Below are 22953 nucleotides of genomic sequence, written 5' to 3'. Positions count from 1 at the left end.
TGGATATTAGGAAGCATTTCTTTCCAGAACGGGTTGTCAGGGGTTGGAATGGGCTGCCCAGGGAGGTGGTGGAGTCCCCATCCCTGGAGGTGTTTAAGAGTTGGGTTGACATAGCGCTGAGGAAAATGGTGTAGTTGGGAACTGTCAATGTGAGGTCAGTGGTTGGACTGGATGATCTTCACGGTCTTTTCCAATTTAGACGATTCTGTGGATTCCACCAGGGATGGCACATCCACAGCAATTCATCCTGTACTTACTGCTGGAAAGGCAGAAACACTAGGTCAGCAACAGACCTGCTTGTGTGGCTGTGGAGCAGAGTGCACGCCTTGCAGAAACATTCAGATGGATTTTGGATTACTATCGTGGGTGCTGGAAGCATTTTAGCCTTATTAGAAAAATGATCCAGCTGAGCCAATTAGCCCTGATTACAGGAGCAGTTATATTAGACTAGGGGCAGTTGTATCCTTACACAGATATATTCCTTCACTGTGCCTTTTAATGAGAAAATAGAGGTTAGAAAAGTGACCAGTATTTTTTTCCAGGGTGGATAAGAACAGAGATGGATGAATGATTATGGGGCTGCCTATAATCTTTTTTCTTAGTCAAGTGGCTGAGAAGGTGAGAACAATAGATAAAAGCTTGAAAATCTTCTAAACATTTTCTTCACATGGTTTCCTCCATAGCAGCATTAGGGAAAAAAATACCTAATTTAAGAATAAGGAAGAAAAGTAATGAAAAATTTTTTTTTTATAAATTTGCTGAAGATGTTTCGGTAATTTAAAGCCCTCACTAGATACCTAGGATAGCGCAGAGCTGGTGAAAGCACACAGACATCACTTGAATGCACCAGCAGCAGCAACTCACTATTCCTTGCAACGTCACTAAGGAATATGAGTTATTTTTGTTCTCCTAACGGTAAGTGGGAAATTACAGCAGAGAAGTTTTGATCTATCCAAGCCCTGGGGAACATGGTGGGGGCATCCAACTCGGAAATCCCAACGTGGTGGTTCCCAGTCCTGTGTCCTGCCATCCCTTGCCCCGAGCATTAAAAGCCGGTATAATTAGAGCTCCCCAGTGAGTGGTTCACCAGCAAAGCCCTGGGAGGAGGAGGCTGTCACAAGCTACAACTATGCTGCTGCTGGGAAGCAGGAGAGCTGCTTCTCTGGAGATGAGAAGCCGTTGTTACAGGGAAAAGTGCAGGTTGCCACTGCATTTGCGAAGCCTCCTCCCTGTTACACGCGGTCTCTGCCTCCTGTGTGCCCCTTCCCAGGAGGGGCAGAGCTGGGGGGACTGAACAGAAAAAGGCAGCAGCACTTTCCCTGGCCAGGAGGGCAGCCCGGTGCACGTAATTCAGTGTGGGTTCAACTTCCCGTGAGATGCCTCTGGACATTCAGTGAGGCACGCTGGGACCCACAGCCCCAACCCAGGGCATCTGCAGCTAAGGGAGGGACACGCTGGAGGACCGTAGCGGGAAAGGGAGGCGGGAGGCACTCACCAGCAGGAGAGCAAAGCAGGAGCAAGCACCACCCAAGAAAAGGCAAGCAGGGGCAGCATCTGTAGCATCCCTGAAGCACGGATCTTCTGAAGCATCCCTGGGGAGCTGTGGGTGCTATGGGTCCATGCACACTGCTGTGGGAGTGTCCCCAGAGGCGTGGGGGCTCCGGTCAGACAGTGCACCAACACTGGTGGGACGTGGTGGGGTGATCACGACACCCCAGGTAGGGAGGCTGAGCAGGCTCTTGGCGACCCAGCCACTGGCAGGTACCAGGTCTAGAGTTGCCCGACTCCATGTCTGCACTCAGTTACCTGGGCTCTTACAGGGTGTTCTTTCATCCCTTGGGGTGCCTCGTGCCCAGGGCTCATGTGCTGCTGGAGGTGGGATGTACAACCTCTGTCCCCCTCCAAAGGGTTTGAGGAAGAAGCCGAGGGCGATGCCTAGGGCTGGAGCGCTCGGGACTCTGCCAGGGCTGGGCAAAGCAAGCGAGGAGGCTTCGTGCCCCCGCACCCCCTTCCTGCGCAGCATTGGCAGCAATGCCTTTCCAGGAGCCGGACTGCGCGGGACGCGTGGGATGACGAGCGGGAAGGTGGTCACGGGGCGGCTGGCAGGAAACCGTGCGGGTTGTCCCGGGTCAAAGCACCCGTCTGCCTCGGAGCGTCGGTGCCCCGGTGCGCAGGCGGCTCCTGCTCAGGGTGGACGAGGTGCGCAGCCGGCTGCTGCTCGCAGGGGCGGCCACCGCGTCCCACGGCTGCCAGCCCCGGGCTTCTCCCCGGTGAAACGGCCTCATGCCGGGCTCAGCAAGAGGAGGGAGATTTCCCCACAGCCGCCGCCAGCCACGCTGCCATGGGTGACCGTGTAACTCGCCATTCTTCCACATGCCCCCGCCCGGAGCAGCAGCGCAGGGAGGTCACACTCCCCCCGCGCCCCAGGTGCGGGCTGGCAGGATTATTCCTCCCGAAATGGCGGGACAGGGTTGCGTGGGGAGGTGGGGGGTTCCTAGCCGGCACTGAGGGGACGGCGGGCAGCCTCACCTCGCTTGCCTCACCCCGAATTGCCCCGTCTTTCGTATTTTCAGGCTCCGCAGGGACACTGCGTGCGGGCAGCGTGGGTGGCCGCGGCAGGACCCGCTGGTGCCGTGGCAGGGGCGGGGGGGGGCAGCGGCACCACCCCACACCCCCCTCCCCCGGCCCCTGCCCGGGCTCCCGCGGCGCCGGGTGTGGGGCCAGAGGGCCGGGGGGGGGTGGGGGGTGGTGTTGTGGCCGGGGGGGGCGTCCCCCCTTCGGGAGAGGGTCCGCGGGTGCCCAGAGCCACCGCGAGCGTGGGTGGGCGTCCCCCCTCGGGAAGTTGCGCCGCTCGGAGCCGGCGTGAGGCAGGATCGCGGGGGGAGGAAACCCGAGTTTGCGGCGCCGCTGCCGTCCCCGCGCGGCGCCGGTGCGCGGGGGCAGGAGCGAGAGCGAGCGAGCGGAGGCACCGCCGGCACATCGGCTCCGCCGGGCCGCCCCTCCTCAGCCGGGCAGCGCGGCCGCCGGCCCCCCCCGCCGGCCGCCCACCCGCCCGCCCCGGCTCCGCGCCGTCGTCCGGCGGCCGCAGCCCCGATCGGGCCGGCGGGGTCGGGTCGGGGGGAAGGTGGGAGCGGCGGGGGCGGGCGGCAGCCGCGGGGGTCGTCGCCATGACGAGCGCGTGTGCCGCCGCCTCCCGCCGCTGAGGGGGGTGGCGCGCGGCCGCTGTCCCTTCAGCACCGCGCGGCCGGCGGGGCCGCCCTCCCCGGCACCGGCACCGGCACCGGCACCGGCACCCCCACCGGCACCCCCACCGGCACCGGCACCCCCACCGGCAGCGGCAGCGAGGCGAGCCCTGGCGGCCCCCGCGCGCGGCGGCGATGGCGGGCCGGGGCCGGGGGCAGCAGGGCGCGCCGGCGGGGGGCCGCGGCCGCTGAGAGCAGGTAGGGGCGGGCGCGGCGGGGCGCGGAGCGGGGCGGCTCCGCCGCGGCGGGGGCTCGAGCGGGGCGCTGGGCGGCGGCGCCCCCGGGGCAGGGGCGGCGGCGCTGGGCGCCGGCTCCTGAGGCGCGGCCGGGCAAGCGGCGCGGGGGGGAGCGGGGCCCCGGGCGGCGGCAGCCTCGTCTGGCGGGGCCGGGGCGCGGCGGGAAGGAGGGAGGGAGGGAGGGAGGGAGGGAAATGTCCGCGCGGACCCGGTCGCAGAAAGGCCGTGAGTAATGGAGGGGGGCGGGGGGTCGGAGGAGCGACAGCCGCAGCCCAGGTGAAGGGTACGGGGAGGGACAGGAGCTTACGGCGGGAACAAAGGAGCCGCCCTCAGTGTCTTCAGCGGGAGTGGCAGAAAGAAAGAGGCAAAAAGGGGGGAACAGGAGAAAAGGGAGAAAAAAAAAGGGAGAAAAAGAGGGGAAGAGAGAAAGAAAGAAGGAAAGAAGGAAAGAAAAGAGCAAAGGAGGAAAAAAAGAAGGAAAGAAAGGAAGAGGGAAGGAAGGAAGGAAGGAAGGAAGGAAGGAAGGAAGGAAGGAAGGAAGGAAGGAAGGAAGGAAGGAAGGAAGGAAGGAAGGAAGGAAGGAAGGAAGGAAGGAAGGAAGGAAGGAAGGAAGGAAGGAAGGAAGGAAGGAAAAAAGAGAGAGAAAAGAAAGCAAGCATCAATAGGTGAACATGCTGTACATGTGCTCATTCTGCGTATTTTCTGTGCAATTGCATCCTAGGTTTTCATCCCTGATACACCTTTGGAAGGAGCTCACTATGACAGGGCAGAGCCTGAAGACTTTATCTGAAGCAAATTTTGAAGACAATGAGATCAGCATCAACGTTGGTGGCTTTAAGAAAAAGATGAGATCCAACATGTTATTAAGGTTCCCCGAGACCAGGCTGGGCAAACTGCTGAGCTGCCACTCAAAGGAGTCAATACTGGAGCTCTGCGATGACTATGATGACACCAAGAACGAATTTTATTTTGACAGGAACCCTGAGCTCTTTCCTTACGTGCTACATTTTTATAACACTGGCAAGCTCCATGTGATGGGTGAACTCTGCGTGTTTTCTTTCAGCCAAGAGATTGAATACTGGGGAATCAATGAATTCTTTATAGACTCCTGCTGCAGTTACAGCTACCATGGGAGGAAAATGGAGCCAGACCAAGAGAAATGGGAGGAACAAAGTGACCAGGAAAGTACCACATCTTCATTTGATGAGATTTTGGCATTCTACAATGATGCCTCTAAATTTGACAAACAACCCTTTGGAAACATCAGGAGGCAGCTCTGGCTCGCTTTGGATAATCCTGGGTACTCAGTCTTAAGCCGAATCTTCAGTGTCCTTTCAATAGTAGTGGTGCTGGGCTCCATCGTGACTATGTGCCTGAACAGCCTCCCAGACTTTCAGATTGTTGACAGCAACGGGAACCCCGAGGAAGACCCTCGCTTTGAAATCGTGGAACATTTTGGTATTGCATGGTTCACTTTTGAACTGGTGGCGAGATTTGCAGTAGCTCCTGACTTTTTAAAATTTTTCAAGCATGCCCTGAATTTAATTGACCTAATGTCTATCCTTCCATTTTATATTACCTTAATTGTCAACTTGGTGGTGGAAAGCAGTCCGACTTTAGCAAATTTAGGCAGGGTTGCACAAGTGCTGAGACTCATGAGGATCTTTCGCATCTTAAAGCTTGCTAGACACTCCACAGGTCTTAGGTCTCTTGGAGCCACCCTGAAGTATAGCTACAGAGAGGTGGGGCTTCTTTTACTTTACCTCTCTGTTGGCATCTCCATTTTCTCAGTAGTGGCTTACACCATTGAGAAAGAAGAGAATGAGGGGTTAGCCACCATCCCTGCTTGTTGGTGGTGGGCTACCGTTAGCATGACCACAGTTGGCTACGGGGATGTTGTGCCAGGGAGCACTGCTGGCAAGTTGACGGCATCTGCATGCATCCTAGCTGGTATCCTAGTGGTAGTGCTTCCCATTACACTGATCTTCAACAAATTCTCCCACTTTTACAGGCGTCAGAAGCAGTTAGAGAGTGCCATGAGAAGCTGTGATTTTGGTGATGGCATGAAAGAAGTTCCATCAGTCAATTTAAGGGACTACTATGCTTATAAAGTTAAATCCCTTATGGCCAGTCTTACCAATATGAGCAGGAGTACCCCCAGTGAGCTGAGCCTGAATGATTCACTGCATTAGTGTACGAGTTTGACAGCAGTTTGCATGAGAGATATCAAGAGCTATGAATATAAATGTTTTCCTATTTGTCTTCTTTTTTCCTAGAGAATAGTGTTGCTGACACTGCACTAACTTTGCACTTGAGAAACTAAAGACGTTTCTATTACAAGTTGACAGTTTGCACATTTTCATCCTGTTGCATCGTTACTAAATGCTGACTTTTTCATACAAATGTTACCACTTCCATGACATTAGTGCTAGTGGTATAGTGATGATCTGTTACTTTGTGCATTTCCTCATCTGAGCAGAGAAATGAACGTACCCAAGTGAAATAAAAATTCTTAGCTGTGACATGAGTAATGAAAAAAATCACCCATCACCTATACTGGTATCTGTACTAGAGTAGGACTTCCCGTGCATTTTACAACAGTTTAAAACAATCACCTGTGAATCACTGACACGGGAACACTCCCATCTTTCTGACTGGTAATTCTGATCGTCACATGTCTGAAAACACATCTGAGCTTCAGGTTTCAATGAAGTTTGTGTTAAAAACTGGGTGTTCTTGTTCTGAAATGTTACGTATGGTAATATTCTTCAGAAGCTCCTAAGCATAGACCTACCTCTGCTTCCAAGATTAGATCAATACTGAGCCCTCTGAAAAAGCCCACCCCTCATTTACAGATAGCTACATATTCAAAGGCTACATTTCCACAAGTGACTCTAGGTATGGAGGCCCATGAAGACATTTCAGGTTCCCATTTCCAGAAGTGATCTGCACGCAGCTCGGTTCCAGTGAAGCTGAAGATGTGTCATATTTCAGTCCGTCAAAATGATTCTGAGATCAGACACACAAAAATGTGGGTTTTCAACAATTAGAAGCTCCAATGAGAAACACGGATTTGTTTAATGAAGCAAAATATCCACATGAACAGTACAGGCAGCATTTTAGGAACTGACATTCATATACTGCAAAAAGACTAATTATAAAGATGCCATATGTGATGCTGAGATATAAAAGCTAATTTTATCAGGAAAGCTTGAAAGCAGGTGTTAATGGCAGACAATTCCATTAAGCTTTCTGCCAAGGAAACTCTAAGGAAAAAAAAAAACCCTATAAGTCACATTTTCCCTCAGAAGGGAACTCATAACTCAGAGCTAAGGAAGAGTATAAGGGCCTAAGAAAGGAACAAATAAAGAAAAAGAGCTTAATGCTGCACTCACTGTGGGCAGATCCTCCTACCTGCTTCTGTGACATAGTTGATTTAAATCCTTTCAAGGGCTGGCCTGTACTTCTTTTTTTTTTAAAAAAAAAAAAAGATGTGAGAGAGCAGATCATCTGAGCTTGCAAGAGTAATCATGAATCTGCACAACCTTATTTTTGAGTGCTCAGTCTCTTCCCTTATGCAATTGTACAGAAATCAAATACTTGCAGCCAACAGGCAGAAGCCACTGCTTCCCTCTACTTCTAGAGGTCTGTGCTATAAAACAAACTACTGGCACTCAGTGGGCAGAACAGCATTTCTGTTCAGATCCTACTGCTTTTCCATCCCATTTATTACATATAATGTTCCAATCATTATTTTAAATTTTTTGTTTTTTGTTGTGAAGATTAGAGAGGTTCAGAAGATAAATTCAAACTAGTTTGAAGAGTAATTAAAATACTAAAGCTAAAATTGTGATGTTTGGAAGCCTGCTTGTACAGAACAAGGAGTGGTCCAACTAAAGCAAATATGTTGTGAATAGGTAATTCCCTTTTTTTAGGCTACTAGAGGTTGCTGTCTGGTCTGGATCTTTTGTTGTTGTTGCTATATCAACTCCACCTAAAACCAGAAAGCTGAGCACCCAGGATCAGATTCCTGTTTGCTCAGTGATCACAGAATACACAGTGTGAAATAATTTACCCAACACACACTGTTTCCTTTGAACACCCTCATGTCAGTTAGTAGTTGATTTAGGCCATCAAGTGTGAGGGAGACGAGTCCTTTCTAACCTTACCAGATAAAATGCTTGGAGATTTCAACATAGCCTGCACAAGTTATAAAGTCAATAGGCAAGACATTGTTTGCTGTCCCTGAAAACTGAAGAGCCATATACATGGCCCTGAAGGTAGACCTAGATAATCTGAATTAGGTGGCCAAACTTGAAACATTTTGCTAAGGTTTTCACTTCTGGAGGGCTGGTTCAAGTTCTCTGCTGGGTCACAGGCATAAATTCAGTAGTCTTTTTCCTGGTTCATATTGCATGTGTGTAAACTATCATACACCTACAAACACCCACCCAAAACATGGCATAGCACTAGGTTGCCTGTTGAATTGAAATATGATGAAAGAAATAAGGGAAGGAAAAGGTGGGCTTGCACAGTGCATACACTCCAGTTAGGTTACATGCTGCAAGGGTAGCAAACTCTCCCACGGATGTCAAGGACGCTGCAAGTTCTCACTAGGTCTGTTGACTGGGAGCCTTCAGAGAATCCAGCTTCAAGCAGTGGTTTTGTCTGTTTCACAAGCAGTAGATTCACAGAGTTGAAAACCAATGACTTTCAGGGCAGTTACTTGAAGAGACCTGTAAACTTGCCAAAGAGTCACAAATTCCCTCAGCTGTTGCTAGTTTAGCATTGCAAAGGTTGGATCCAAAATTTGCAACACATCATTTCAATAACCTATAGCTTATCTTATGTTCTAGATTTATTATTATTCATAGGGCTGATGCTCTGTCATTTCTGCAAATATTGAATGGAACATGTCCAAATTGCATTTTGCTAAAGAAAATGAAATACCCCAAGGAATTATGACTTTTATTGTACTGGCTGAAAGGAATTTTCATTATTGCTTTTTTATATAAGTGCTTTGGATCAAAGACACTAAATAAATAAAGTACTGAAATTTAATATGTTCTTATTATCATGACAATGACTTTACACAGTACACAGGAATTCCCTTCATAAACTTAACTAACTCCATGTTAAAAGTAGTCAGATTTTTTGCTCCCCCCTCCTCCAGAAGAGCATTCCAGAGCTGTGCTGCTCTCCAAAGCTTGTGCAACTTTTAGCATCATTTTATTAATGGCTGCTTTGTATCAGTTTGTTGGGGTTTTTTTGTTTGTTGCTTTTTTTTTTTTTTTTTCCCTCATGCCACCACTGTTCTTTAGCTTAAATATTTCATTTTCCTCTTAGTGTTTGCATGCACGATACATTTATAGACAGCAGCCATATGCCCTTACATGCCTATTTTCACAGGACTATACCTGCCAAGCTTCCTTATGCTTTCTTTTTACAAGTTCTGCTCCCCTGACTATCCTAGGGGATGTAACCTTTTTTTTCTGCATTACTTCTGCTTAGATTTAATCTGTTTGAGCTGACACTGTATGGTATTGTATTGCTTTGTACAGCAGTTTTAATATTTGCTTATGACTAACAGAATTTTTCACCAAGGAGGATAACAGTTGTTCTGATTTAAGTAATGTCTTAGCTCCCACAAAATAGCTAGGTAAGGAAGAATGAGGCACACCCTTCCTGCCATTTTATGAAGTAACCTCTATTCCAGGGCTCAAGCCAGTAAGTGCTGAGAATCCTCAGCTCTCATTAAATAAAAATTACAGAAAAATGTTTACACTTCGATGGAAAAATTCAATCTCTCCAAAGCCTCAGTGGGAAGAAGAGGTGGTGTACTTTTTGAGTAGTTAGTACTTTTGCCAGGCTTCAATCACTGTTTTGCAAGAGCAGGGCATCTTCCCTTCTATAAAACAGCAGGTCAGAAATGAAGGATGAGAGGACTAATGGGCTGCTTCCTCCAGTGTTTGAAACTTGAAAATTGCTGTGGTCAGAAATCCGCTTCCTATGGATGTGCAGTTTAATGAAGAACATTGCACTTGGCATGTGCTCCTCCTGCCTTGTGACGGTCACCTTCCTGGCACCAGTGAAAACGCTGCTCCTGCTCTTTTTCAGCCGAGAGCTTTGAATTGCTTAAATGAGAATTATGGTAATATTTCAAAAGAAGCAACTTACTTTATCGCCAGGAATAAACCATTAGAGAATCTTAATTTCTAGTACAAATCTAGTCTATTATGAGAGTCGGAGATGTCCTTGAGAAGCAATATGTTACATTATTTTCCTGAGATGTAAACTCTATATATAGACTGTGATTAAGCTTTTTATGTATGTTCAGATTTTGTATTATTGCCTGGTTTATTATTCACTTACTTTCATCAGCTGCTAATTCTCTCTTTCCCTGCAGACTACTTCATCCATTTTGAAAGCAGACTGTTTTTTCCTCACATATTATATATAGCATGAGCTATTTCACATTGCAAACTTAAAAACAAAGAACTTTGCGTTTAATTTTCCAACTTTAATACCTCCAGTATTTGTACTTTTTTGTACAGAACTTTATGAGACTGCAGGGAACTACTGTATCTGGTGCTCTTTGTGCTGTGTTTCTTGTCCCAGTAGTGTATAACACACTCAAGAACTCAGCTTTGTGCCACAAAATGGAAATTAAATGCATAAAAAAGTATATTTCACCAGGGATTAAGCACTGATTTAAGTTTCGGGATATTCTGAGTATATATTATAACCAAAGAGAAGCCTGGATCTCATTGTGAAGATAAGTTTCCTTTAAACATACACATCAGGCTAGATTTCTATTTTAAAAAAATGCTCTTAATTGGTGGTTGTGGTGGGGAAGCCACATTTTTCAGTTGAGCAAATAGTGCAAGCTTCTTGTTCTCTACCTCACAGATTAGGGACTAAGCAACATACCAATAGCACTTATGGGCGCTAAATCAACTTGACATGACCTTTCATCTCTTCCAAAACAATCCCCATCCTTAGAGGCCCCAGCTGTGCACATATAAGCAGCAGAAAGCCCCTGGAGTAACTGTTCTTGCTGTGCTAGTTATCCATTTCCTCTCACAATACTCCTGACTTTAATCTACCTTTGATGGCACTTTCAAACAACATTCAACCCACAGTCACCACTCATACCCCTCAGTGAGGTGTTGGACAGAACGATTATTTTCTCTTCATGTTATCCTTCTTTTCCCCAGTTTATGCACCTGGCTTTCCATTAAGTTACACCAGAAATTAATTTGAACTGTAATTTATTTTCAAGTTACCCACTGTTTAGGCAGGGCTAGAAGAATATTCCCATCCACTTTCTGAAGTATCTTTTACTGACTCTTTTTTCCTTAAAAAAAGGAAAAAAAAAAAACCACAATGGATTATGCTTCTTACCTGAGAATAATTTACTGGGTTAACAATGCAACAACGGGCAATACATTATTGAAAGCAACAGTTCTCTGCTTAGTTGATTCAGAGACAGCCATAATGTCTGTGCCTTCAGAGCAAGTTGTTGAAGTTGTTGAGAAACATCACCCTCATTAAAGATTGTGGATCTCTTCACCTCTCATATATAAAATTATGGGTTGTCAATCGTAGGAGGCAAACTCAAACAGTCTAGAAATGTTTCCCAAGATAGCATGACACTGCTGGCAAAGGTCTGGCTCTGGTATTTATTTCTCCTGCTAGTACAGAGGATGGAGAATTGTCTCACAGGTGTTGAGACTCACACTGACCTCCCACTGGACTCCGTAGAAATTTGTCTGACATCACCTCACCCTTTACACACAACCCTAAATCATGGAAGTCCTTACTTGGATAAATGAATGCATCTGGCTATAGGAGACAGTGGCACAAATCCAACATTTCAGCTTCATAGAAGTGTAGAAGAAACATCAGCACCTCCCACTCTTTTTTTTTCTTTCAGGGTACCAGTGGGATTTGGCTTCTCACTGATCCCTGTTCAGAAATAAACAGTTTTTCAGGGATTGGACAAAGTCTGCTATAAATCTGCCAATTTCTTCTATATATCTAAAGCACCACAAGACAGCTGCCCACTTTCAGATGCAGAGTCCAACATCTGCTTGTTGTCACCACATGCGCAGGTGCTCTGTGTGGTGCACAAGCCTGTGTAGTTCTGAGCAGACTATGCCACTGATTATATTGTTGACCTGCAAAGAAAACTTTTAATCACATTTGGAAGATGAGTGGTTCTCAAACATCACAGTTTGCTTACCAGCAGCCACTGCTCTGCCCACCCAAAGTCCTGTACCTCCTGCTTCATCCTCTCTATCTGTTTGCTGTATCCTGATATGGCTATTCTTGGAGCCCCCATGGCATAGATGAGCGGGTGGTCTGGTGGGGTTGTAACACAGCAAATGAGTGGTTAGAGTTCCTGATTTAGAAATGTCAATCCCACCAACTCTCAGTGAAAACTGCCCTTTTAAATTACTATGCTATTTCTGAAATTCATGTTCTGTGCCATTCTAGGAAATGTTCTGAACATCAACACCCTAGCATAGCCCCTTTAATGGCCAGCCATTTCATTACCAAGTAAATTCTAATTTATTTCTATTGTACCAGTGCCTAGGCATTCCATATTGTGGGCTAGCACTGCTGTATGTTAGGTTTTCCAAGTATCACAAAAGATAACATGTCAAAAATGGGGTTTACTTTTGGGAAAAATCTGTTCTCTGTTTCTTTGCATACCAAGGCACAGCTTCCTATTGTCACTGCTAGTATGATCCTTTCTTAACATTTCAATCCCTACCCCAAAAAGCCAAAGGAAGAAGCCCTGAATGTATATTTCTACAGTGAAGTGGCTCTCAGTATTCCCTGTGGGAGCATGCTCTAGAAGACAACTGAAACCTGGAAAGAGTCTGGTGCTGCTTGCAAGCACCTGCAGGAAGTGTGGGTCATCCCCATCCAATTGTCTTCTGTGTCTCCTCCTCTCTTGCACGGTCAGGGGAGAAGTAAGGCCGGCCCCCACAGCAGGCCCAAGTCAGGATGTGGCTCCTTCTCAGATCCCTTCATATTCAACCTGGAAGGTGAACTATCAGGTTTGACAGTTGGATTTCGCATGAGACTTCTCAGCTGAGGTACTAGAAACGCTTTATAAACATAGGGCAATTTTTCTTATGCTTTTGATGGCAAAAATGCACTGATTCTTCCTTCTGTTAGCGAGGGCAGCCCCACTCCTGGCTCTCATGTTCCCCAAGTACAATAAACTGGAACCATACTGGAGCTCTCACCAGTGCTACCAGGGCAGTGCTGGAGAGCACACAAGACACCTCTTCGTGTGAGCTGTTCCACAGCTGTTGCACAGCACTGGCCTGTCCACCACCACACAAAAATGCACATGTTCTTCCTCACACTTGGCAGGAGCCTCAAAGCACTGACAGTCATTTAAGATGCCAGGAGATGGGAGCCGTGCCGGGAACAGGGGGTGGCAGGTGTTTCTAGGTGCATTTGATTCTCTTAAGAATCCCTTTAGATTCAGAGAGAGGTCAGTCTAGACATACCAAGAATAAAGAAAAAAAAGGCTTTGTCAGACAATTAATGTTTCCTGCAACAAGATATCTGACAGTTTTCTATCCTAAGAAAGCACAACTGAAAAAGCAGAATGCTTTGCTCCACCCTGCTAGAGAAGGTGAGAAAAAAGCCATGGTGAATGAAAGATTAGTTTATTTGGGTTCTGTCTTGTTAGATAAAACATTAATCCTATACAGTCCAGAAAAGAATAAACCTGAATGAGAAACAATGCTGCAGCTGAAAGAGTGGTCAGATTCTTTCCTTGCAAAGTGGACAAGATGGCCGTGTCTTGCATGGTTTCATTTAGAGATCTGGACCAACCAAAGTTTAGATCCCCAAATTTTCAAGCACAACCAGAGGTGTCAGGCATACCCTCCTCTCACTCAGGTCAGCAACAGAGAGCTCTAAACACAAATTTGGCAGCCTCATAGTATTTTGGGAAAGTAAGGTCATGCAGCTTCTGTCGCTTGCTGTGATGAGAGGACACGGCTGCTGCCTGGGTCTGCAGCACGGTGCCCATCCAGCCTGGAGCAGCCCCGTTTCCACTGATCAGGACAGAAGCTGGAGGACAGCTCAGTAATCTTGTCTTAGTATGACCAAATAAATCATTGTTCCTTGTTTTAGAGTGAAGAGCTGAACTAAACACTTCAGCATCTGTCCACAAAATAAAATATTAGACAAACACTTTGCGAATAAGACTTCCTCCTACTTTAGCTGCAAGATATGACTTAACTGTCGTGTTTTTGTGGAGGCAGTAACTGAAGATAAGTGCTATGAGATGTATAAAAATTGTGTCAGTTGATGGGCTGAATAAATCAATGTTAACTACATTTAAAAGGCTTCAAACTTATACCCACTCTTGGAATAAATTTGCATTAATTGTTGGGATACTGTATTGCTGGTCCTATGATCACAGAAATAATCAATTCCTTATTTATCCCAATAATTACATATTTGGGGGCTGTTTAAACATCTAGGTGTCAACAAGAGAGTTATAATTACACTAACTGGGCGATCTAGGCTTACTGAATCTAATACAACACTATTGCCATCAATTCCAGTCACATTACACTGTAGAATATAAATGGTCCCAAAAGCTACTGTATTTCTATAAAAGCTGAGCAATCAGCAGTGGATGTGCTTCCTTAGCAGGATGTTGCTGAAAAAATACAACAGGTATATATAGTCCATCAGCATTTTCTAGTACATGCCCATAGTGGGTTACCAAGTTACTTCTGGCTGTTTTAGAGTTTCTAACAGGATGAGAGAGGCTCTTGGAATGAGTCAGGGCTGTATTTATTGAAATACTGAACAAGCACTTACTGCAGTAGAGAATTCTGTTCATTTTCAGAGGTAAATTGGGTTTAGATTAAGCATTTATATGTACCTATAAATCAGAGTCACCTCATTATTTTCTAGATGGTCTCAAGAAATTTATACTGTAAAGATCAACTAACATGAAAAACAAACCAAAACTTTTCCTGGATTTCAGAAGACTCAGAAAAAGTTATTTTATTAATTGTATCTATAAGTACAGAGTTTGATTTGTTTCTCATTTTTTTGATACAAAACACAGAAAAATTCTAGTCTTCTTTCATAGTTTCAGCAGGGACAATTGGTATATGACAAATAAATACAACTTATCTACAGACTGAAATAAGGTCTGCATTTTAAAAAGAATCTCATGCTTTTGGATATGGTTGCTAAGAAAAATGTTAACTCTACTTAATCCTTCTTCAAATAATCTCTGACCTTCATAATCTCTGGACTATGACACCTGTTTTCCTGTGTGATGAGAGATCAAAAGGACACCTCTTGCTGTTAAATCTGTATACCCCATCGTACTGTAATAAAAATGAAATATCAATTCATGCATCACACTAAAGGCTTAGTGTCAGATAAATCAAAAAAAAGCTTTTGGTCTCCCTCTTTGATGTACTGGCTGTGAGTTTTTCCTTAAGAGTAACCATGCAGGCTTTGGAAGCCCAGGAGGAGTGCAAAGCAGCAGAAAGATCTAAAGAGGGGAAAAAGCAGTGTTATAAACATCTGAGGGCCATGGCCGTCTTCTTGTGCATCGGTCCTTTCAGTCACACCAAGGGAATGAAAGGATGAATAAGAGGTAGAGGGGGTGTGCTTGTGTGTGTGTTTGCGCATACCTGTGTACAGAGAAATAATGATTATACTGGTCAGCTCCAAATACAATCCCTGAGGGGAGAAACAGGACTAGGAAGGCTATGTTCCTCTCAGAGTTGGCTAGGGAGAGATACTGTAATATAAAATATCTGTCCTCAGAAGAAATATCTGCAGGGAGAAGAGTCCAGGTCTTTAGTAAAGAACAGAGGTTAATTAACTTGTCAGAGAAAAATAGATACATTACCATGTGGCCATTTATATTTACAAATCTGATATCTGAAGTTATGACACCTAAAGAAAAAAATTTTGAAGGTTGCTGGGGTTTGCAGTGCACAGGTAAATACCATTACTGTTTTTCCTCATTGTGACAGACAGAAAACCAACATTTGGGCCCAGAATCAGATTAGTTTAATTCCTTCCAATGCTTTCCTGCTGGCTGGCTCCAGGCAGCTCCTTGCTTACTGCCCACTTTTTCCCCTCTGAATTTTCTGTGGCCTCTAGAAAGGCCTGTTTGCACTGGAGAAGTACCACCACCAGGCAAGGACTCTGGCTGTTTGCTCGCAGCACATGAAAACTTCCTGCTCCCACTATGACTTCTAGCAAAGCTAAACCCAGTGCCTACAGCAAGAATTTGGGAGGCCAAGGGATAGCGCTACTGGATTAAGAAACATGCTGGTGTAGGGCAGAGAGCGATCGTTGGCTGATGCCGTTACAGGCTCCTCCATTGCACTGAAATAATTTCCTAAGGGACACTAAACACTTTTTGTACATTGGTATAAAAACAGATACAAGGAACTTTTTCCTTTCCAAAGGTTAAATGTGATTTTCAGATACCTTGGTGTTGGCATGCCGGCATCTGCCAGGGGCTACGGCCATGCTGCAGTTCTGCCAACAAAGGAAAGTTGCATCAAAAGCCATTTGCCAGCATGGCAAGGCCTTGGCCCTGAGATAAGGAGCTGGCTCCTGCAAAGCAGGCATTGATTTGAGCACACTGCTACCCTGGTGCTGATCAACAGCTTCCAGATTCATGCTAAGGCTTTGGGCGGCAAGGCGGTACCCGATGCTTCATGTTCCTTCCTCACACTCTGCAGGAGCCTCAAGGGTCTCCACCACAGCGTGGGAGGGACAGGAGGAGGAGGAGGGTAGGAGGGGGACTGTGGATCCCAGCAGGGCATACCACTTGCATGACATCCTGAGTAGGTGCACAGCTCATTCAGGCCTCCTGACAAAACCACATCCACCCATGTCTGCCCAGGGTTAGAGCATGGAAAGTGTCTCCATGCAGAGACAAACACCATCTGCAGTCAAAACCCTCCACGACCCCAGAAAGGCATCGGAGAGGAAAGGAGGAGAAAACACCACCCTTTCAGTGAGTTAGGGGTTTGTTGGTTTGTTTTTTTTTTTTCCATGTTTATTTACTTGGCACTGTCATGGCATGTTTCCATTTATAACATCTCAAAAAATTAAAACTATCTTTAAAAGTGGCAACTGAATAAATAAAGCAGAAACATGAAAGACAATAAACATGAATGGAAGAAAATCAGATGTGAAACAGCAACATAGAACAGTTAGTTACACAGATGACTACCTGATTTGCTTTTGTCAGCCAGCATTTTTTTTCCTCACACCTGTAGCTAGCCTCATAAGCAAACTGGCCAGGGGCAATGCAAATGATTTATCTTTTCTCTTCAAAGAAAAAAATGTTTAATGATTTCTTTCTTCCTGTTTCTGTGACAAATATACCTCTTTTCTAACCCAGAAGACTCTCCAAGGCCTAGTGAAACTATGCATGAATTTATCCTGAGGAATTTGTGAAGCAAAGAATGAAAAAAAGTACCTCGCATCTAGTCTGTCTGGGACTAACAAATATTCTGAGAGATTTGATTAGAATCTAACATCCCATATTGTCAAATGAAGGGAAAACAGGACAGCTGAGACTTTACTTCAGTGATCTCTCACCAGAAGAGAATAAAAGCTGTTGCTGACATTTGCATGTCCCAAGAACACTTGGTGCAGGGGATGCTCTTTAAAGTAATGCCCACATTCACCTTCCCGAGTAGGGGGAAGAGAAAAAGCATAATATGGGGAATTCTCAAATATTCTTTAAAAGCCCTAAAAAATTAAACCAAAACAAAACCACAAAAAGGACAAGGGCACATTGAGAAAATGGTAGTCCCCTTCCATCATGAATACACCAAACAAAGAGGAGAAACACATTTTGTGAAAAAGTATTTTAAAACAAGCTTAACAGGGCAAGTCCCCAAGTGCAACTTAATGATTTTACACTGAACCATCAATGTAATTTTGCCTTTCCCCCAAAAGATTAAGCCATTACTTCACCTGGCACAATACAACTGTGAGAAACACCACACACTGCCCAGGCTTTCACTGGCAATAGTGGGCATAACACTGCTGCACCACAGCCTGGTACAGAATTGGCCCAAAGTCGGTCTCCCAGCCAGCTGTATGACATTACAGAATGACCATCACCGCCCTTGGAAGTACAGAAGGAAATGCCACAGTAAGCTGGAGCCCTTAATATTTGTGAATGCAAAGAAATAAAGACTTCTTCACATCGTCAGTCTTTTAAATTAATTTTATGACCATGTCTACACTTAAAGAGAAAATGTAACCCTCATCATATCCCATCCTTAAACCGGTGTGCACACACAGTGTTTTACAGAAGTCGTACAGTATACACTCTGCCTGGAAGCACCAGTGCCTATTAATGGTGACTAAGGCTCTCTCACATACTTGTGCATGGATTCACTCACCACGAGCCATATTTATATTTGGAAGTTCAACACACCAGATGGAGAAGCAACCTGAGCCACTGTGCACTCTCACCCGAGTATACTTGGGCAGATATAGGCAAGCTATTATTTATTGTAAATAAACAGCAAATAATTATAATATCCAGTAATTGTCTGATTAATTCAGATTAGCAGTAGAATTTTGTCACTTCAATCACACCATGGCTCACTAAGGAGTTTTGTTCAGGAGTCCCTTTTACTGAAATTTCTTTGAGGGCAAATTCTTAGAGAATAATTTTCAAAAATCATAAGAGAAATGGGCAATGGTATAAAATCTTGAGAAATTAAATGTATTCACTTCTAGTTAGGCCCATCCACTACCTGTTGTTCTCACTACACTAGAAAAATCAAAGGAGCACCTAAAGCTGATGATGTCCACTAGTATCTCCAAGTAAAAGATGTCTATGAAGACTTCCAGTGTATTGGGGTGGTGCTCAGTGCTCTCAGGACTGGGCCTTTAGCAATCTCAGATTGTCGAGAGAGAGACTTCCACAAAGATTGAAGCTTTGTGTCCTTAGACTGGCCTGATATTCTTCCACTGAGATCCTCAGAGTTCTAGAGCTTGCAGCAATGTTTTGAGCTGGAAAGATCCTTTCCAGCGCTGACTTTGAGAGATGTGGTTTTCTGCGCTCACAGCTGGGCTCACAGCATTACAGAAAGGAAATAAAAGCATAAGAGATGATTATGGAAATGAATATTAATAGTTATATTAACATAATTTAGCTTCAGTTAGAATGAACAAGACAACAATTATACATGAAAAATTAGCTTTTATTACAAATGTTTAGTAATAAGTAATGATTTTCCAAAATTTTTTTTTACTTGCTAAACCTATACATACAAAGTCTGAAGCAAACAAGAAATTACTTGGTTAAAATCTTACTGAAGGTTAATTTGTCAGTAGTTCTATCAGATTTCCTGCAAGGCTTGCTTTTAAAATGTTTTATTTATCATACTATCAGCTTTCCTTTACAGAGATGCTCATCCTGCAGTAGAAATGTGTAGTCATCAACATGGATTATTTGATTCATATAAACAGAAGAAAGAAAAAATAAGTTGTATCCATCTCTCAGTATAAAGCCTATTTATGTGTTACGCTTGCACATAATTTAGAGCCCAATACACTGGCTTCTGAAGCCAAAGACAACTCTTACACTGACTGCACCACATCACTAGTTTTATATTAGTTGGTGAAAGTATTCTTTGGTCACAAATGTCTTATATCTACCCAGTTTACAGTATATCAGAAGCTCTTTTCCACCCATTTTTAAGTGGCTTGTTTACTTTTTAATTTTATTCCATGGCTTTCAGACTTTTCTGCTGCATGTATAATCCATACCTGTGTGCATACACGTGCACAAAATTTACTCAAGTTGTTTCTATACAGACAGATCAGGAGTGAAGAAAGGATGTTCTTTATCTTCTGATACCTTTCAAATGTCAGAGTCCAACAGCTCTAGTCTAAAACAGCCTTTTACTGGAGTCCCTCTGGATAGGCAATTCATCCTTAGTGCACTGCATTACTAAAGTTTTCAGAATACATAAAATATGAAAATTGTGATCATTTTATTACATTGTCTATTACACTGTAAAGCCACATTATGCAAAATCAAAGTCTTATTTTTGGTGGGAAAAATTTAAGAGAGTAAGGGAAAAGAAAGCTGCTAATGATGCCAGCAAGAGTGTCTGGACAATGACACTTTGCTTAAAAGGCACACCAAGAAAAGGCAAGCTAGGCTTGTCTCCTGATGGTTCAGGTTCATATTTTTTCTTACATATGCCTATATATGTGTGTATACCTACAGGAGTACTTGTACGCACACACACCTTTGAGTTTTTGAGAATGAAGTTCAAGAATTAGAAATTAATTTTAAATAAATAAGAACCATACTAATAGGGGGAGGTTGGTGCTGTTATTTTTGCTGCATTATGATTATAATTTAATGACACAGTGATATGATTATACCATTTTTTACTTTACATCATTTCATTTTATAAATGTGACTACCAGGTACATTTTATCTTGCCTAAAGTAATTTTTATGGATCTTCTGTGTTCTTCTTTTTCATAAGGGATAGTCAATTACTTTAAGAAATATGAAGAGAATTGAGGGTAAGGATGTTCTAACAATCACAACTAAAATTTATTTGACTTTAGGGCTTACATGTTAGAGCGTAGTGTGCACACAAACACACACACACAGAATGACAATAACAACAGTGGCTGTATACAGCTCAAACCCAAGTACTGGTCCCAGCATGGCAGTCATATGCTGATCTTGTAAAAACTTTAGTTTCTCTTTTGCATAAGCTTTATGATATAATGCATCATTTCCAAAATCTGCACTGGTCCATCTAAATGGTCCACATATGATGACAGTAAATGTAAAGAGGTACGAGATGATTACTAACTTCCAGAAAACATTTAACAGAGGATGCCCATACAGTAGTCACCATTAAAAGTTTAACAGCTGAAGGTTGAATGTAAAGATGTTTCCAGCTGTATTGATTAAAGAAGTATGACTATCACAGTGAAGTTATTTACACAAAAGGCAACAATAGTAAATATATCAATAGAGAACACAGTAGATTGTTCAGAAAGTGGATCACATTTTCTGCTAACTCTGAAATATTTCTTGCAATGTTGTAAATTCTACCTACTAGATATCTCACAATATAAACCAGACAGAAGAACTTGTAAAAAGGTATTAAGAGCTTAGTCCTGCATTTGTGATTCCCCATAGTCTACCACAGAAGACTACAGGAATTTTGAATGTTTAGCGGTTGCAGGACAAAACTGCAGGACTGCAAACACGTCTTCTTTTCAATACTTATTATATATAAGTATTCTTTTTTTTTTTTTTCTTTGGCTTTTAAATTACTATCCCTTTGTATCTAAAATGTGAAACTAAACCAAACCCAAAACATGAATAACTCCCCTTTCCCCTCAACACAGTGATAAAAAATTAAATGAACAAAAAACATATCCAGAAAGTGTAGCTGTTACTTCATTACAAAATTATGGTGCAAAATATAGGTTTATACTGGTCAGAATTGCAATAGCAATTGGAAATTTACACTGAAGGAGTGACTGGAAGTACTGCTTCTCCTGAATTACAGGAAAATCAAAACTGATTAGGCACTTGTTTTCTTGTTTAATGAGAGATCATTCAGTGTGCGTAAAAATGACAGAAATACTCTCTAAAAGAATGCTCGGTAGCGTAACAACTGTATTACTCAACTACAGCCACAGTCCCTGATTCAGGAGAGCAGAAAAACATGTGTCTATCTTATTTTATGTTTAAATCTACTGATATGAATGGGTGAGATACATGTTCAAGTGCTGTCCTGAGTTGGGATGCTTGCTGAAATTGGAGTTTTAAAAGATAATACAGTGGTGAGCTTCTTTTCATTATACTAACAATACCAATTTTAACTAATCTGGCTCGGCTCACCACAATATTATCCTAATATTTCCTAATAAAAAAGAAAACAGGCATAAAATAAATAGGATAACCAAAGATTACACAATAAATATGCTACTAAGTGGGAGGAAAATATATTGCAACATAAGGCTCTGTAGTGTTGCACAATCAAGAAATCGTTCCAGGTGCTCCAAAACACAACTCCTAACGTACAACACCAAGTTAACACTATACACCTGAAAAAGATTGGGAAGAAACAGATTAAACTTTTATTACATTAAACATCTGAAAATATAAACAAGTGGCAATGTGTTTTGCTGCCTTTGCAGAACACCATATGTATGTTCTTTCACTGCTCCAATTGTCACTGGCTGTGAAGGAAAAGTCAAAAGGTTGGTCTTTTGAAAACTCTCATAATCTAATTCCTTCAGACTTACAAAGTTACCAGTGTCCACACTGACTCATAGTATTATCTCTGAAAGTAAAACAAACTCAGAAATTTTGTTGCCTCCGTTTCTTTGCATCCATTGCATCTAGGATAGGTTGCCTCTTTGCAGTGTACCTCTGACGAAGCTCCTCAATTTCTCGTTCCATCATAGGGTCCAAAGCCTTTAATCGCATCTGTAATTCTTCTAAACTCAGATTCTTTAACTGTAAAACAAGCAACCAAACAAAACAGAACCACAGAAAAGATTAAAAACTGTCTACAAGAACAATGAAACCCATCACCTTTCATAATCCTTTAATTTACAGTTGCAGTGTTTTTACACACTTTGAGTGTATGTGTACACATATATAACTGTTTATATAACCAAAAGCCTGAGCATGCTCTGCAGTAAATATTTTAAAACTTATGAAAACAGAAACACACACAGCACATTTAATTAACAACAACAACAAAAAAATCACTTTGCATACCTTGCAAACAGACTGAAAATAAATATAGGGCTGGAGTTTAACTCATTAGGCTGAAAAAAAAGCAAGCCACAGTACACACAATTATATTTGTGTATATAAATTATATTGCTTAATCAAATACTTCTTACTGAACTTCAGCCTCTTATAGATGCCTGAAAAATAGACAGCTGCTGCAAAGTAACAGTCTGACAGATATTTAGAGGTACCTTCTGGTAAGAATGACAAGGCACCTGTCTTCCCCAACAGACTGCTGCCAGAACTAGTCAAAGCAAATTGCTAACAGAGTGTTTAAATAATACATGAAATAATTTCCTGAGTTCATGGCAGGGAGTTACTTTTGACCAAGATCTTTTCTTTCTAAAAATATTTTCTCACAATGTTAAACAGTTCATTACATTTAATTCATTAAAAATGATGGGTCATGTAACAAGTACATCACTTCACTGGCTTGCTGGCTGCTACAAATAAAGGCTGGAGTCTTGCAGGTACTGGGGGCACATCAGGCACTACTGCCTCACCTGCTCTTGCAGGGAAGGATCTACATTTGAAATATGTTCCTTTGCCTGGCCTATGTATTTTTTTCCTGATGAAGTCTAGTGCCTCTCTGCATTTCTCTTTTGTCAGAATTGCCTATGTGCCAGTTACTC

At 43.5% G+C, this 22953-nt stretch overlaps 2 protein-coding genes across 5 annotated transcripts in view; one reads left to right on the top strand and one right to left on the bottom strand.

Annotated features, from left to right (window-relative positions):
- The first annotated feature begins 1992 nt into the window (after positions 1 to 1992).
- Positions 1993 to 8716, top strand: KCNS2 (potassium voltage-gated channel modifier subfamily S member 2). Of its 2 annotated transcripts, none has more exons than XM_074898651.1 (2): positions 1993 to 2427; positions 4200 to 8716. In XM_074898651.1, exons 1-2 carry the CDS (start codon positions 2342 to 2344, stop codon positions 5668 to 5670), a joined length of 1557 nt encoding a protein of 518 aa, XP_074754752.1. In that variant the 5' UTR covers positions 1993 to 2341; the 3' UTR covers positions 5671 to 8716. The 2 variants fall into 2 exon arrangements, with proteins under 2 accessions (XP_074754752.1, XP_074754753.1); XM_074898652.1 differs by lacking the exon at positions 1993 to 2427 and adding an exon at positions 3386 to 3440.
- Positions 8717 to 14552: 5836 nt separating this feature from the next.
- The window catches only part of STK3 (serine/threonine kinase 3), a 144859-nt gene continuing 136458 nt past the window's right edge, over positions 14553 to 22953 (bottom strand). For 2 of the 3 annotated variants that reach the window (XM_074898649.1, XM_074898650.1), the window contains one exon: positions 21502 to 22039. In XM_074898649.1, the coding sequence (XP_074754750.1) occupies positions 21881 to 22039 (159 nt within the window). In that variant the 3' untranslated portion in view covers positions 21502 to 21880. Of the gene's footprint in view, positions 18601 to 21501; positions 22040 to 22953 lie in introns of those variants that run through there. The other variant, XM_074898648.1, reaches the window with a different exon arrangement.

This window comes from Athene noctua, chromosome 2 (assembly GCF_965140245.1).
Source record: "Athene noctua chromosome 2, bAthNoc1.hap1.1, whole genome shotgun sequence".
Classification (NCBI taxonomy): Eukaryota; Metazoa; Chordata; class Aves; order Strigiformes; family Strigidae; genus Athene; species Athene noctua.
This window is presented reverse-complemented; position numbering and strand designations above follow the sequence as displayed.

Excerpts from the sequence above, each read along its gene's own strand:
- KCNS2 (XM_074898651.1), top strand. The coding sequence starts at position 2,342 with ATGGGTGACCGTGTAACTCGCCATTCTTCCACATGCCCCCGCCCGGAG. Across the intron at positions 2,428-4,199 it reads ACACTCCCCCCGCGCCCCAG|GTTTTCATCCCTGATACACC; the intron begins GTGCGGGCTGGC and ends ATTGCATCCTAG.